The 17,383-nt window shown below is 50.8% G+C and overlaps 1 protein-coding gene across 1 annotated transcript; it reads left to right on the top strand.

The window, feature by feature from the left end:
* Positions 1–9,200: 9,200 nt before the first annotated feature.
* On the top strand, positions 9,201–15,273 carry CFAP410 (cilia and flagella associated protein 410). Its single transcript, XM_076341788.1, has 7 exons — positions 9,201–9,277; positions 9,683–9,701; positions 10,438–10,484; positions 11,299–11,528; positions 12,160–12,331; positions 12,997–13,090; positions 14,171–15,273. The coding sequence occupies exons 1-7, from the start codon at positions 9,201–9,203 to the stop codon at positions 14,294–14,296; spliced, it is 765 nt and encodes a 254-aa protein (XP_076197903.1). The 3' UTR covers positions 14,297–15,273.
* The last annotated feature ends 2,110 nt before the right edge of the window (positions 15,274–17,383 follow it).

Genomic DNA, 17,383 nt, shown 5'->3' with positions numbered 1-17,383 from the left:
CGCCGCCGGCCCTGAGGGGAGACCGCGGCCCCGCCCCCCAGCCGTGAGGTGGGGGCCGTGGCGTTTGGCGGCCGTCGCCGGTGGTCGCCCCCCCCCCCGGGCGCGGGAGCTGCTCGGTCGCGGGGGTCACAGCCAGACGAGTGGGCCCTTCAGAGCCAGCTCCAGTGCGGGCGGTGATGGTTCTGCCCGCCCGGCCGGGGGAGGGTGCGGCCAAGGCCAGAATCTCCTCTTTCCCCCCGGCCTCACCCTCCACAGGCCGCGGGGGCTGTGGAAACGGTTTAAAAAAAAATCACTGTGATTGCAGGAGGCTTTCTTGGAGGAGATGCCCAAGAGTTTTAACGCGTTTAGTGCAGGTTGGGATTGAAGATTGGGATATTTCTAAAATACCCACGTGAGGGCAGCATAGCATCACCGAATAGTCATTTTTGCTCAGTCCCTGAATTGTTTCTTTGTAAGACACGTACCACTGCGTCTGCGGGGAGCGACACAAAAACCTTTTTCTCCATCACAGGCACTCCGGCTGTGACCGACTATTGTCACATGTAGTTGTTTTATTTCACCCTGGCAAGCCAAGCAGCACGAGTAAAACACCATCATTCCCAAAGGGTCAATGCAGCTCCGTCTGCGCAGGTACTAAGCAAGGACACCCAAATGGAGTGGACCGCCATGACGTGAAATACATCCCTTCAGTTTAAGCAAAATACCGACTTACTCAACGCTTTTGAAACCACGGCACTGCATGAGGGCTGATGTCTGGAGACAGAAGAAGTCACCACACCCAGTCGGTACATCCCAGTGCAGCAGTTACCCTGCACACTGCTGCTGAAGGATGCAATCCCACTCCACAACTGCTCCCATAACCATCCGACACACCAGCAGCAATTATTTTTCTTCACTTAAATGCATTTTCTGTATAGTGAGAGTTGGGATAATGCTCTGCACACCCCTGCATTTGTGCTGTTAAACGAGCAGCGAGGCAGAGAGCTGAACAGCTCAGTACCTCTTTTAGCTGGATTTTTTGCTACCGAGGTTATTCCCAGCGCCATTTGCCACACAGATTTAAAAGGTGGCAGCAGCATGCTCGAGCAGTAAAACTGAAAATGCCAGACAGCAGGCTGGCAGCAAACTGCAAAGTGAAGACAGCAATTTGACTGACAGCTTTAAATGTCGGCGAGCTCTGCTGTGTGGCGAGCTGCTCTGGCACTGCAGATTTCCGGGTGATGACTCCTGAAATGCCCAGGAGGGACTCCAGCTCCGTTTCTATTAGCTTTGACACTCATGAGAAGAGACAAGCTGGAGGCTGCTTGGCTCCCTTCCTTCTCTCTCCTAGTCCCAGAACACAAATATGAATTTATCAACCAATGAGGAAGATGAACAGTATTTTTGCAGCTTTTGCTGATTTAAAGATACTGCAGCTTTTTTTAATGCCACTTTTCAATGGTTTCATCTCAATGTTTTGCTGGTGTTATAGCACAGTTAGTGATACACGCATTGTACAAAGTCCTAAGCAAGGGTGGAAGGTTGTAATCACAGAAAGCACCACTGTGTTTATTGAATCACTGAGAACTCAAGCTCAGAAAAATCAGTTTTCCCTATATGCTGCTTGTAACAGAAGGGGGAGAAGGAACATCCTGTACTGAAGGGGCAGGGAGAGACATCTGACATGAGCTGTCAAAGCTGTCTAATGTTCAGGAGCATGACATCGAAGTTCTGGGTTGTCTTTAGAAACCATTAACACTCACCCAAAATGTGCGGCAGAGAGTTTTGACTGAAAGCACCTGAACTCTACTGGGAATCTCCTTTGGTTTGCTTTTGTTGCAGAAATTTTACTGGCCATTTGTTTTCCAGCCCTTGGTCTGTATTTATAAAGCCAGGCAGACCTCGACCCTCAGAGAGTGTCCTGTGACTGTAAAAGCCAAATTTCTGCCCACAAATTTCTGCCCACAACACCCGCTGCAGAACCAGGCATTGACCCGCGGGGTCTGCCCACTCCTGCTCAAGCTCTTTTCCTCTTCACCAGTGTGACCGAGGAGACACCACCAGGGATAAATCAGCTGGAGTTTGCTAGGGGTGAGGGCCTCTCACAGCTCCCCTGTCCCAGTGGCGGCAGACACCCCGATGCTCCTGAAAATGCTCTCAGCAGAACAGGGCACAAAGGAAAAAGGACAGCCGATCAGAGAGCGCTCTGAGGCTTTCTATTCATATTTAAACTTGGTCAACCAAGAGCTACCAAAGCAAACCTACCTTTCAGCAAACATCTGAGCCCACCGTTCTCGGCCTCTGCAACAGTGACGCAGATGTGTGAGATGATCCCAAGGAGATTATCTCCCTGCTCCCAGAGGCACCCAGAGATGCAGCCCTTCCTTTTCCTTTGCACAGGGAGTGCAATTGGATTTAAGACATGTTTTCTGGTTTGCTTGGGCCATTTCCGGCTTGCATTTCTACAACGTGAATATGCATTCGTGGGACTCCTGACCATGTTCTCCACAGCCATATTCCTGACAGATTTTATAAAAGCCACTTGTGCAGTTAAAGTAGCAGTCTCACACATGCTACATCATCTTCAGGTGCGACTCATTCCTCAGAAGAGATCCCTCAAAATCTACAAACAGCTCAGGTCGTGCACTCTGGTTTCAGATCATGGTTAGACATGACTGTGGTTCAAGCAGTGACTGTCCCCTCTGTGCTCATTTCCATCTGCTCTTTCAGCAGCAAGATGAGCCAGTGCTCAGGGAAAAAGGTTATTATTCTTAGCAGGGTCAGTTCTCTGATCCCTTTCCAGTGAAGAGCCGCACAAGTGCTTGGTCTGGCACAGTTCTGGGTAGCACACAGCCAGGAAGAAGGGGTGCAGCGAGGTGGTGGTGGGAGCTCACACCCGTGCTGCTACTGAAAAGCTGTTGGAGAAACTGGACCATCACCCTTGGCAGCAGAGCTGTCTAACTCCCGTTCACTAATAATTTTTGAGCTGGCTTGCTCCCTAATGTGGTTTCTGTATGCTCTAGTAAGCATGTTGGCGTGCTGTACAGGGCGGTGCAGGGGCAAGAAGAGGTGGAGGGGGAGCGGGGAGCTGTCAGGTTGGCTCTGCAGCTGCAGACATGTTGGAATCAAACTGTGCCGCTGAAAAAAACCATCTTTTCATAACTTTCAGAAATGCGGATTTTTTCATAGGCTGCAATTCAGTAAGCAAATGCCAAAGAATTAGCAACCCCCGAGTGAGCATCGCTATTTGCCTTTTACATCATAAAGATCTATTTGTCAAAATAATCATTTTTCCTCATCTTGCATAACTCATGGGAGTGGATTTTTCCTTTACTTGAATTACATATCATATCTGTTAGTCATTCAAAGCTGATCATAGGCAGTTCATCATTCTTGCTCAGCAGCCTTAAACAGCACAGGATAAAAACCTTTCATTTTTTATATGTTTTACAAGAGCTATTGCATTTGTACTGTGCCCAGTGTGTACAAATTCCATTAGCATGTAATCTGCTAATTTGGAATGACAGCTGATCAGAAACAGAAAAATACTGATGAAAACATATCAAATATATCAGGTGACTTTCATTCCATCAATCCTGAAAAGAAACTATGTTGGTGGATTTATTAAAAATATTCAAATGCATTTGAAATCAGGAATTTAAGGAACTTCCACCTTTGTTTTTTCATTTTTTCCTTTGTCTATTATCTGTTGAAAAAAACCCTGAAAAATATTAACACCAAAAAGTCAAACTCGATTAGCACAGATACAGCTAATGCAAACAGCAGCAGTCCAAACAACACCAAGTCCACCTTACTGCAGTAGCAGTGAGACCTATGGATGGACTTCAGTACTTTGCCCAGCTGGGGAACAGCCAAAAGGTTAGCACCAAGAGATGATTTTGAAGCAGCAAGAGCAGCCCAGTCTGCTCCAGAGACCTGAGCAGTGTAGACGTGAGCCATTCTGCTCCACTCAGGATCAATTTTGGGGATTATACGTAACTCCTGCTGCTGGACAGAGTGAAAATGCTGTTCTGGGAGCTATTACAGCAGCTCCTTGCCAAGAACAGGTGTTTTCTAGTCAGGACTTTCCACTTACTCTTTGTTCTTAATCTTTAATCTTCACTTAAATGTTCTTAATCTTCACTTAATCTTTGTTCTTCCATGACACTGACCTCCTAATGGGGGATGTGAGGAAGGAGCAGGATTGAGAGCTAAAACAACTGGGCTGCAAGGGACATTTCCCCTGCAAAGTGGCATTGTCCTTGGCAGATCTGGGTGGAGAAAACAGTGATGGTTAAACTCCCTTTACCTCCTTGTACCTCCCTGTGCTCTTCTCCAGATGCTTTTTAAAATGTAATTTTAAAAACCACCAGATTTGCCACTTGGTTGTGACTTCAAAATCTAGAGTTTTATGTGTGGCTGTAGTGCTGATGCTGTAATCCACCTGTCTCTGCAATGATCAATAAACCCTTTTGAAGGATTTCTCTACTTTTTTCCCTTTTCTTTCTTCCCCAATACTTGTTATTTTATTCACACCCCCCTTGCAGTAAGTTGACTGCAGTCGGTTCACTACAGCTCCTGCTGTGTTTTGGCTCCCTTTGCTCTGCTTCACTAATTCTGGGGGGTTTTTTCTTCTGGAAAAGGAAGGCAGGCAAGAGGGAGGTTTCTGACCCACCTTGAGTCTGATGTTCTGCCCTTTCTGCATGGTTTTTGGTCTCTTTATAAGGGAGGGACACGTCACCCTGATCCCTTCAGGCTCCTTCCTGTGAATCTCACAGCATCGCACACTCTGCATAAAGAAGCGTAATATTTTACTTTGATTATATGTACATCAGCAGGATCCCAATTCCCATGTAAATGTATTCATACGATGTGTATTATTGACAAAAGGAACTGATAATAACAGTCTCTACAGAGCACTGTGAGCAGTGGAAATTACAGATGCTCCTTATTTTGGCATTTCAGCTGCAACCGGGGCCTAGCTCTGTCGACACGACAAAGCACTAAAATCCAGACTGCAACAGCAGAGCGATGCTGCTGTGCCATTTCTATCTTGGTATAATGACAGCGTATAAAACAAAGGAAAGAAATACCGACAGAGCTCCTGCACAGGAGTGAAGAAGAGTCTGAAGAAAGAAGTCTTCCACGTATCTGGTGGCCTTTGCCTCTTCACTCTTAATTTTTAATCCACACAGTAAATTAAATACTTGTTCTATGCAATTGGCTATGAGGACAGCAAGCTGCTCGGATGAGACTAGCTTTTAATAATATAGCAATTTGCTATATAAATAACTTGCAAGTTCTTAATTTAATGCCTTCTATGTTTTAGTTAGCTTGACATGATAGGGATGTAATTTTAAGCTATTGTTTATTGAAGTGGCCCGGTTTGATTTCCTTTTACTGTAGATGGCTGTCTTGAGAATTCGTATTTGTTGGGTTAGATGGGTCTTGGCTGTTGTGAGATCCCTCATCCTGGTCAGATCACTGGAGCTATGTGATGTCCCAAGGTGGCTTCAGGAGCACTTGCCGTGGTGTCCATACAGCTCTCCAGTGAAACAGTGCTAGTGCTGGTGTGATCATAGGGGAAAACCTCTGCAGGTAGAGATTGTAGGTAGCAGGAGCTTTCCTGGAGGTCCTCTCCAAAGCTCTTTTCCAGAATTTCTGCAGAAGCTCCTCCATCAACTTGGCACAAACAGCGACCCAGGAATGCTCGTCTCCTTCACTGGCTCTGGCAGTGTCTTGTAGACACTGGTGTTCCTCTTGGCTGGCTCTTCAGAGGGGTGGAACGGGATGCTTCCCAAAGAGAGCAACCAAGCCTCTGAAGGAGCCTGCATAGGTCTATGGTGACATGCCTGCCTCCATGATGACAAGATTTTTTTATTAGCTCTTACCAAACCATGGCATTTCTTGACAACTTCTAAACAGTGATCCTGTCTGGTTTTGCTGAACCTGGAGCAGTGACAGTTGCACAGAGGGAATGTCTTGTGGGTGGAGTAGCTGCTGGAGGGCTGCCATGAGCAGAGCATCCTCTGAACCACAACATGGTCAAGCTTGCCATGACGCTAAGTTACACTGGAGCAGTTACAGGAACAACTTGCTGCCCAGAGACGATGGCTGAGACATTTCCAAACAAGTGGGGCTTTCCCGAGAACACACCAGTGGCTGCCCTAAAGGCGTACTCACCCTTCCCTGCCACACACCACGCAGGAGGGGAGGGAGCAGAGCCCATCTCCAGGAGTGCAGACCACCTCTCTGGTGATACCAGGAGGGTGAAACAGGTTCTCTGAATGCCTCCCCCAAATCCATCCTGCTCCTTCTACCCCATTTAACAAATCTTCCTGACCAGGATTTTCCTTGAAAGGGATCAGCTTCTGGGCCACGTGAAACTGCTGTCATCGGATACCACCGTTGTAAGTAAGTGGGGTAGCACCAAGAGAGGTGGCTCTGGCTGCCCTGCCAGCTGCAGCAATGAGGCTGCCTACAGCCAAGACTCAAGAGGAGGGCGTCCGTATGGGCGCTGCCATCTGCATGGGGATGTTAGTGAGTACCACCAGGGCCAATGGAGGAAGTAACCGCTGATAACCATGATGGCAGACACCCCATAGGTGATGGTGGTGACAAGCATGAAGGTGCCGATGCTGGCAGCAATGATGACACTCAGGATTACTACCAGCAGCACTTCTTGTCATCATCATCAGTGGCAGCTCCCAGCTCCTTCAAATTCCCTTTGCTGTGACTCACACACCACCAACAATCTCATAGCATGTTCAGGGAAGGTTCAGTTTAGTAGCGAAGACGCTCAGGGGTTCAAACACCTCCTTCTGAACCTGCTGTGGGCATTGGAAGTAAGCTGTGAGACCCTGCATGGAGGAATCAGGGGTCACAGCAAAAGCTATTGATGAGAAATGACAGCTTTTCTGAAATGAGAAAATACATGTAAGGATTATGTGAAAGAAGTGCCTTTCCTGGACCCTCCACAAAGCAATTAAACAAGCGATAACAGGTTCATTATATAAAACACTGATACAGAGCTGGGAAGAGAATGTGTGGCTACCACATAGTATAGACCAAAGTGAAGATACTCTAGATATGAGCCTAAGAGTTCAAAGAGCTTTTAGCTCTCTTGCTCACATGGAGCTGAGAAGCGAGCACAACCTACCACCAGGAATTAATGACCGAGCCGGACCTCATCACGGCTGAGTATGAGACAAGCTGAGAGCCTCGGGAGCTTGCGGTGGGAGATTCAATCTCTGCACTGGAGCCGTGAAGGATCTATTAGGTGACACTGCAGGGCTATGAGCGGGAAGCAGACATGCCAGGGATTGTAGGTGATCCTACACAGCCTTACCAGGCCATGTGGTCCCAGACCTCAGTGGTTCTTTTGTTCTTCTCTCCAGGCTGCTACTTTAATGCACTTTACAAGTCTATATGCATTATTTAAGCTCTCTCCTTTTTAAAAGCCCGGGGAGGAGGTTTGCCTAAGATTATTATTGATACTATTTGCAATATTAAACTGGGGATTAAAATCGATTTTATTTAATTAACCTGAATGAAACAATCTTTTGTGCATGTTTCAGTCGCAGGAGAGGTGTCAGAGCAGACAGAGGAGGATGTGTATGTTTAAACTGACTGAACTGTACTTTTGTCAGTGAGATGAGTACGAAAATCTCTCTGTGGCACCTAGAGAAGATTCCTTAATCTACTTAGCCTGTTTCAGGGACAGGCTTCACTGCCAACAGTGCAGCAAAGCATGGCTGGGGTGGGATTGTGCAGCCGGGCAGCTGGAAGGCGTGCTTGGGTGTTTCCATATTCCACTGGAAGTGAAAACAGCCCGGGATGTGGAGAACGAAAGTACAGCAAAGCCGTGTGCATTGCTGTTCCAACTGTGATGCGGAGGATTCGGATCCTGCAGCTGCCCTCACCGACCCATGGCCCAAGCCGCCAAATCCCGTGTCTCAGCAGCCACCTCACGCCAGCTGGCCTGTGAACAGCTGCACAGAGAAAAGTCAAGAACTCCAAAAATTGTTTCAACTGCCTCCAAGTGCTTGTATATCCAACTCTAAAAACCTCAGTACAACACCTGCGCTCTGGCCTCCCAGCCCAAGGTCCCAGCTAGCTGTCCATGGGTGTGACGGCAGCCCAAGTGCTGAGAGACAGGAAGAAGAAAATGCAGAGGGATGATCCGCCTAACCTGCTTATCCCACATTCTTCCTGAAAAGTACATGCCCATCGATCCCAGTAAATGCATCTCTCAGCCCTTTGCTTATCCAGAAGTGTGGCAATAAGGAAGGTAGGGAGCTTGGTGCCACCCATCTCCTCTCCCCAGCACAAGGCCATCACCACCACCACAACTGAGGGTTCAGTTCCAATGTATTTGAACTGCTGCACCAAAACACCAGCATAAACAACTAAATAACTACCAGCCCCCATCCTGCAGTGGTTTCTGTTGCTGAATAAGGCAGAAACATGCAGAAAAACATCAGGAAACTCTGCATTAACTCCTTATTTTGGACTGTAAGACTTTGCTAACCACACCGCTTCTCCAGGCCTTTTCATTTCAGCTATCCCCGTTCAAGCACTGAAGCTGCGTGTTGAGCCCCTGAAGGTGCAAAATGAGGCACATCACAGCAGTTTTACCCCAAAACATGATGGAGGAGGACTGGCCTCGGGGCTCCTGGTGTCGGTGCAGTCAGCAGTGCTACCTATGTTTCTACATATTAATATAGAAAGCTGTGTCGAAATATGTATAAATATATATTTCATTTACACAGACTTCATATATATATATAGATATAGGGGTATATATACTCACGTGTAAAGTTAGATATAACTATAGATCCATAAAGGTGTTGCTATATGTACGAAACATTCTCTAATAAGATGTAATGAAATTAATAATAAAATTTACACGTAAATATGAAGTAATTAAATAAAACCGCACCTCAGGGCACGCAGCCCGGTGCAGGCAAAACATCTAAGTTCAGAGTGGGCAGAGCCCAAGCAGGAGACCCAGGGGGGCCGGATGGCCTGGCCTGGCCTGCCCCCCCTGGGCGACCACCCTCCCTCCCGTCCTCGGAGGCAGGCTAGGGAGGGGAAGGCTGGGCAATGCCCCGCTAGCTCCGGTGCCAGGGCCCGGCCCGGCCGGGAGGAGCCTGCGCCAGCGGCGGGTCCCGCCCCTAGCGACGACGGCGGCGGCGGCGGCGCCGCGGCCCGGCCCGGCCATGAGGCTGACGCGGGCGGCCGTGCTGGCGCGGGCCAAGGCCGCCGCGCTCGACGGCGTCCGCCGCCTCAACTGCTGGTGGGCGCCGGCGGGGGACGGCCCGGGGGGAGGCGGAGCGGGCAGCCGGGCCGGGGGGGTGCTGGGCCTGGGGGGGCGGGCAGGCCTGGGGCACAGGCAGGCCTGGGTTGGGGGGGAGCAGGCACGCCTGGGGGACAGACAGAGCTGGGGAGGGGGGACAGGCAGGCCTGGGGCTGGGGGGGAGCAGGTAGAGCTGGGGCGGGGGGGCAGGCAGGGCTAGGGTTGGGGGTGACAGGCGGCCTGGGGCGGGAACAACGAGGCCCACGGTGGGACGTGTCAGAGCAGCTTTGGTGGATGGAAGCAGTGGGGGTGCAGAGCTCCGGGCTGTGCAGCCCGGGCGTGGGGGCAGCGGGTGGGTGGCTGGGCCCTCCCAGTGACCCCCTGCTCTCCTCCCACATCCCACAGGGGCAGCCACCTGACGGATGTAAGTACCGCACAGCCTGCTCCCATCCTGCCAGGATGAGCCAGTGAGGAGGGGCCCCACGGCTCCCGGCTGCCATCGTTGATCCCCAGCCTGCGGCCCGCACGGTGCTGCCAGAAGGAAGCCTTAGCCTGGGCCAGCAGCCGGAGCAGGGAGGGGATGGCGTTGATGGGGCACTGAGGAAGGTGTAGGCTTGTGTTTGGGCTGGCCTAGTACCAGCGAGCTGCAGTGCTTTTCAGGATTGATTAGCATCTCATTAAAAAAAAAAAAAAAGGGGGGAGTGTGTGTGTGATGTTGTTTCCAGAGAGTGCTTGGAAAATTCCTCTCTGAGGCACTGCGTGGACCCCCGGAGAGCAGGATCCTGAGTCCTACCTCATCTGTTTGGGACTTCGGATGACATACTCTCGTTAGGAGAGGGCTGTCTGGGGTAAGAGGGATCCCTTCTTGTGTGCAGTGGCCGGAAAACCATCCTAGAGACTGCAGAGTTGCTGGAGCAGAAGAGCGACGTGATGCTGGCTGGTATCTGCGCTTTCACTCCTGGGCGGAGAGGGCGGAGGAGCTGCTGACTCTGCACTGACTGTGGCAGCAAATCTCTCTGGTGGTGTTAAGCTTGGGTTAGACTGAAGCAAACCTAAATTCCTGTTCTTGCTTTTATCTTGCTTGTTTGTGATTTAAATTGCTTTTATTTATATTTTTTTCTGGGAGTGCTAACTTGTTGTTTCTGTCTCTTCCTGCCCAGATATCGATATGTCGGGATTTGCCCAACATCGAGGTGATCACGTTCAGGTAAATGTCGGGCTGCTAGCCTTGGAGAGGGTGGGGGAAATCACCTTTCTCATAGGGCTGTGGCTTGCCCTGGGTTTCTTACCACCTTTCTGTGGTTGTATGTCTGAGCTGCTTGGCTCTTCATGCTTGATTTCTCAAGTGGCAGAGATGCAGAAATGATTATTCTTCTGCTAGATCCTCTGCACCTTTCCCTTTGCTATTCAAGAAAATAATCCCTGTTTTGAGAAGTGGTAAAACCTCTTAGGATTGTTGCTCCCTCAGTCCTATTCCATAGTTTGGATTGGATCTTCTGGGCCTCCGTATAGAGCCAGTTTGCAGAATGCTTGTTGAAATGCTTCTTGGATTTCACAAAGCTTTTTGTTTCCGTGTGCCTCTCCCCAACACACCCATCCTTCACCTGTTCTGGGGATCCTGCAGAGCCAATGCTGTCTGCGAATTTGAGCTTTTTAGCTTGGAAATCTTATATGGGTTCTCCTTCAGTGAATCTGAGAAACTGCTACAGAAAAGGGTGCAAGTGTGATGGGTGTTTGGGGTAAGCAAAGGCTGTTTGTCATCTTCAGCAGAGAGGAGAGCCTGCTTTTTTAATTCTTTCCTCTGTTTAAAAAGATGAAATGCTATATTTTTGTTCTGTGCAAAGCCATAGGCCCCTGAATGCCCCTTGCTGTGCTGTGCCGGGGTGAGGCTCCTCAGTGAAGCTGTTGCAGGAAAGGGGGCTGGAAAGCCACTGTGCTACAGGGGCTGCTGTGCTCCCACCTGAATGGTACAGCGAGAAAGGGATGGGCTCGCTGGTTTCTGATCCTAGATTTCTCTTCAGTGTGAATGGCATCTCGGACCTTGAGCCGCTGAATCAGTGCCAGAATCTGAGTGAACTCTATCTGAGGAAGAACAACATAACAAGCCTAAATGAGCTCTTCTACCTCAAAAACCTACCCCGGCTGAGGGTCCTGTGGCTGTCTGAAAATCCCTGTTGTGGGTCAGACCCCCACCACTACCGAATGACGGTGCTGCGTAACCTACCCAGCCTGCAGAAGCTTGATAACCAAGGTGGGTGTTTGCAGCCCCAACGAACAGCCCCAAGCTATAGGCAGGGTGAATTGGAAACCGGTGACGTGTTGGTTCCTCTTGTTAAGGTGTCCTTTGACTCTCCCTTGAGTCAGGATCTGTTAGCAGTTGAGCGTCCCCTCTGCAAGATCCACCGCATCCAAGCTGTTTTCTCCCTTCCTTGCAGTGCCAGAGTTAACACTAGCTGAGAGGGCCCCATTATAGCTGAGACAGTACCACTAATTAGTGGTTTTTAGAGCTCTCTCCTTTGCTGTGGCAAAACAAAGATTCTGTAATTGGATCTGCTATCGTAAAAAAATGAGAAGCTTTTCTGTCTGGTAGCAGTAATTTGGTGGCTTTTGGAGCCTTCTCCAGACACAAGAAATGGCAAAGCATGTTTGCGTCCCTCCCTGATATCTTTCCCACTTTGAGAAACTGGTGACGGCTGCCAGTGTTCTCCTGTATGGCTTTTACTGCAGGAGGAAGATGAAAGCAGAAGGCCAGTACAAAGGACAATTTTTGGACCAAACCCCTGTGGTATAGCTCTGCAGCAGCAGTACATGCCCTGTTACAGATGCTGTCTTCCTGAGCTGCTGGAGTTCATTGCAGCAGGGTTTTGTTTTGGCTTTTGCAGCTGTGACAGAGGAAGAACTGTCCCAGGCCCTGGTTGATGGTGAGGAGATCACGGCCCCACCAGCCAGGAGGAGCGTGGAGAATGGCTGTCCTGAGTCCACTGAATCCAGTGCTGCTGAATCCACAACAGAGACCGAGAGTGAACTGCTGAACTTCAGTCTGGAGGAGACAAAGTGAGGGCTTGCTCATGAGCTGTTAGGATTTCTGGGCTGAACTCACATGTAGCATGAAAGGACCCTGCCAGCTAACCCTGATATTCCGTGGGCCAGGCCTGCAGCTGGTGCAAATTCCTGTTGTTCCAGTTACCGTGGTGGAGCTGTGCTGGTTTAATAGCACTTGTGGGTCTGGTTCTGTATCTGCAAAACAGGCTCTTCTGTAGGTGGGTACTTACTCTCAAGCTTGTCAGCTGCATGTGCAGACAGAGATGGATCCTCTCTGAAGTGTGAGCTACAGTCCATTCCTGCTTATCTCTGCTTCTGCGACACGCTTTGGCGCATGTCAGTGCTGTGGCACTGTGTGTTGTTCAAGTGCAGTGTTACACGACCTGCAGTCCCAGCTAGCATCAGGCATGGGAATCTGTCGTTCCAGGTGGGGCTGTGAGCAGACACCTTGTAGCAGCGTGCTCGTTTACATTTTGTAGCTGTGAGGCTCTTACTACCACGTGGGAGTTTTGCTTGAGGTGTTGCGGTCTGTAGGCAGTGGTGGTGTGTGAATAGATGTGCCTTGAGTCCTTCAGCTAGATAGTTCTTGCATGGTTACCCATGATTAGAAAGGATTGGCCTGGTGGAGTACGGTTCTGCCAGCTGGTCATAATAACATTTGCTCTTCCTCCCCTTAGCAAAATTCGAGAGGAGCTTGGTATGAAGCCTGTTCCCAGGGATAAATTTTCCTCCTTTTCACCTCGAGAGACAGACTGCAACCGAAAGAAGAGAGTGAGTATCTTTAAAGACTGAATTGCTTTTCATCTTTAAGACATCATGCAATGTAAAGGAAGCCTGATGGGATTTGTTCTCTTGATCTGTCTGCACGTGAGCACGTGTGTCCCTTCACTGGGATTGTGCTAAGAACATGTGGTATTTGGGCAGCGGCTGAAATGCAGCTGGCAGGCTGTTGGCCTGGTAGACAGGACTGCTGAATTGAAAGCTTAGGTGGTTCCTCAGACCCCTCCATGGTGTAGCCTTGGATGAACCTCATGGATCTTGGCTGTTCAGCTGGGAGTTGCTGTCTGCTGGGCTCAGTGCCATCACTTCAGTTGGCAGGGTGAGATCTAGACCACATTCTGCCTCATTCTGCTATTAGTTGCCTGCGATCTCTCTTCGTTCATGTTTTAAACGTACTTGAGTATATTGCTTTGCAGCACCATGCGTAGTGCTGCAGGCTCTGGCCTTTGGGAAAACAAAATATTAAACAAGGGGAGGTTCAGGTTGTACACTAGGAAAAAGATTTTGCCTAGAAGGACAGTTATTTAGAGAGGCTGTGGAATCTCTCCCTGGAGTTTTTCAAGACGTGGTTTGACAGAGCCATGGTCTGGTGTTGGCAGTAGTCCTGCGTCAGTGGGAGGTTGGGCTGGGGACCTTCAAGGGTTCCTTCCAGCTTGTGCTTTTGCGATTCTACCAGCTCTTCTTATTCCTCAGATGAGAGGGTTCCTGTCTTTGCCCCTCACATGCGGTCACGCTGGAGAGAGGGGGCGGCTGCTCTTGAATGTGCCTTTCCTTACAGAAGCCAGTTGGGAGGGTGGCCAGGAGCCAGAGGCATGTGGGCAGTCTGTGCTGGACTGGGCAGACGGGTTTGTCCTGCATTCCAGTTAGCCTTGTCACGTGCAGTCTCTGCCCATGTTTGCCTCAAGGGCTTGGTTGATCTGTCCCTGTAGCTGCAGGTGGCTGTTGCAAACCCCTGCCCGTGGTGGTGGTGGTGTAGTTCCTAGAAAGAGCAGCTCTTTGAAAATCAAGTGTCCTTTCCCAGGCTGGCGTTAACATGCTTGTAATAAAGCAGTGTCTGTCTTGTCCCAACAGAACAATGTCCTGAATGCCATCCTGCTTCTCATGAAGGAACTGGACACGGAGGGTCTGGAGATCGTCCAGCAGACAGTGGGGAGGAGGCTCCAGGCCTTTCGGAAGAAGGAGCTGCAGGAGGAGTGATGGTGCCCATTTACAAACCTCCCTGGAGCACCAGCCAGCCCCAGACCCGCAGCGCCATTCTTCCCACACATACCTGGCTACAGCCAAAGCCTCGGTGTTTCCCGCTGCGCTTCCCCTGCGGAGGGGCTGGGACAGGGTGCTGCTGGCTGCCCCTATAGCTCCTGACATCGCCCCTGGCTGTGCACATCACGTTGGGGCTGGCAGCACCTGATGTGGCTCTCCAGAGCTTTCCTGCTTGCGTAGCAGGCTCCGTTAACATTTGTATCTCGTGTCGCTGGGGCTGTGTGATGGGAGCTGCAGGGGAATCAGCAAAGCGAAAGTGAGCAGGGCTGCAATGAGAGGTGCTGCTGCGCTGTGTGATCGAAGGGGGATGGCAAAGCCTGCTGGCGGCTAGAAAGGTCACTGCTTGTCGGTGGCTCCCTGTCAGACTAACCCTCGGCCAGCCTCTGCTTGTGTGTAGCAGACTCTGAAGGCAGCTTCTATCACAAAGATTTGTTTTTGTGAAGTCCGTCGGGGAGACACTGCCTGAAATGATCACCAAGAACTGTCTGGTGCAGATTGTGAAGGTCAATGTCAAATTCTTAATTTATCTTCAACTCCTGACTTCTTCTGGTCCTTGTTAGCGCATGCAGCATCTGACTTGGCGGTCAGGCGGCCCAAAGAAAAGCTTGGTGCAGCCTAGGTGAAACAGAAATTATTCTCTCCCAGATCCTGAATGCTCAGCTGTACTCTCACCCCTACATGCCCCTGCAGGCATTAGAGCAGCTTAAGGAAACTTAACGTCAGAGTAAAAAGCTCCTGTGCGTTTTGCAGTTAGGAGAAAACAAGCCAAGTGTTACTGTCCAGTTTGCACAGGCATCAGGGGTGGTGTTTCTCTTTAACTGAAAAAGCTGCATTTACTAAGATGTTATAGAGCTGTTAAATGCAAACTAAAACATTGTGACATACCAAATAAAACCAGTTATCCCTCTAGGACATGTAAGTTGTGGCTGGGGTTCAGCAAACATAGTGAGAATAACTGACTCTGGGCATTGCTCCATTACGTCTGGTTCACGGCTTGCATTGTCAGCCCTGCCGAGCAGGAGGCGGGCTGTGGGCCCCCACGCCCTCCCGCTTCACTGGACCCGTGAAATGGCTCACCCGCCTCCAGCGCTTGTTGATACTGCATGGAGCTGCTGCAGGGCTGCTTTTCAAAAGCATTGTGCTATTTGGGAACTTCCTTGCAGCCACAAGTCCACACCGAGCGCAGGAAGCAAAAGACATTGTGAGCAACCCTCACTTGCTCATGCAGAGCTGCAAAGCTTGCCTGGGCAGGACGATGGCCCCTGAGACATAGGACGCGAACCCTCAGTGCCACTCAGCTGCAGACCCTGGCACTGTGTAGGGCAGCGTGGCCTTTCTGTGTCCCCACTCTCCCTATTTGTACAGGTGTCCAAGCCCCCGCGTGCTGGGTCATGCTGCCAGGAACGAACGCTCCTTGGGGATGGTGACAGCCCTGTGTCTGCAAGCCTGTTTACTTGACCCTGGTGGGAGGGGCACAGTTTGACCCTCATCACTTGGGTGAAGAGTGCTGATGCCTTTAACTCCTCAAATGACCTAGTTCTTGCCTTCTGCATTAAACCCAGCTCCATTTAAATGGCTGGTGTGATTTATAATATACCAGACTTCCCCTGACAGCCACTGAGAGACTTACCCGTCATCTTGTTTGCATCTTGCCCTTGTGCTGAGGGCAAGTCCTCTCCCAGGCTGTCTTGACAGCCTGCTTGGTGGTAGAAGTTGTGCCTGTCCACGTCGGGGAACAGGGGAGCTGCCATTTTGGCATGCTGGACTCCCCAGTTTTGCTGGGAGGAGAGTAGTCAAAGCAAGCATCATTGTTTGTCATCAGGGCTCGTTTGTGGTGAAGGTGGTTAATGGAGCAATTGCCATGGCCTGAGGCTGCTCTGGCACAGTTCCTCCTCTCTCTGCTGGAGAAGTTGGGCTGTCAATCCCCAACAGCACAATTGTCCCTGAGCAGAGCTTGCCACTTATGTGCTGCGCTCGTCATACTTGGCTGGTGTGGGTGCTCCCGCTGCCAGGCAAGTTGCCCTTGATGCCCTTGATACTCCTGACCACTTCATTCAGGGTGACCCCGCAGCATCCCGTGTACTCTCGGCACAGCCTGGGGGGAGGCTGGCCCCTTTGGCTCATGCCTTTTCACTCCAGGGACCTGGCAGCCTGCCTTTCACTGCAAGATGTTCGTGGCTTTGTGCACTGCCCTCTCTTGGGGCTGGGCTGGATGTGCCGGGAAGCCTGGGTGCACAGTCACCACATCCCCTCCTGCTCATCCTGGCAGGTGGTTGCTCCCCATGGGATGTGGGGCCGTACCTGTCGGTCTTCCCCCCCAGGAATTTGGCACTCCAGCCTTTTTTTTGGGTAGAAACGAAGTGTTAGGGCTGCAGTGACCCCTGTCTCCAAGTGCATCCAAATGTGCAGCTGGTCTGAGTGTGGAGACACCCCCTTCCCCATTCACAACCTAAACCTGGCTGCTGGAGGGCTGTGGTGCCGTGCCAGCCCCTCTGGTGCCCTGCCTGCTGCTGCAAGCACCAGGCTGGAGAATATGCGTGCTGGAGAGGAGCTGAATGCCCAGGACCTGCCAGCTGCACCTGGGCACGAGGCTCCACCTGGGCTACAGTACAACCGTGGGGCTTTTTGGTATGACCTGCTTTCGCCCTGACCTGCCTCAGCGGGGGATATCGAGCAGTGAGGGCAGATGTTTCCCAGTCATGGAAAATGCCAGCGGCTGTCTGCCCACAAGCATGGATCCAGCACGACATGCTTTCAAAGCATCCTTGGGCACTCTTGGAGGCCGACAGCGAGTCAAGCACACAGGATCACTGCGGCGCAGGGGTCCATGGCTGATGGGGGGGGTCTCACTTGGGAGCCAGATGGGGCTTCTCGGAAGTGGCACACGGGATGGTGGAAGAGCCCACTGGCTCTGGGAGGAGCAGCCAGGTCTCTGCCTGGGATCCCCAGAGCAGATACTCGCCCAGGAAGAGCAGCCTCCACCAGTGAGGAAAACAGTGTTTCTCCATGTGTCCAGCTCTGGCA

The sequence above is a fragment of the Aptenodytes patagonicus genome, chromosome 6 (assembly GCF_965638725.1).
Source record: "Aptenodytes patagonicus chromosome 6, bAptPat1.pri.cur, whole genome shotgun sequence".
NCBI classification, from domain to species: domain Eukaryota; kingdom Metazoa; phylum Chordata; class Aves; order Sphenisciformes; family Spheniscidae; genus Aptenodytes; species Aptenodytes patagonicus.
Note: the sequence above shows the minus strand (reverse complement) of the source record. Positions and strands in the feature narration are given on the sequence as shown.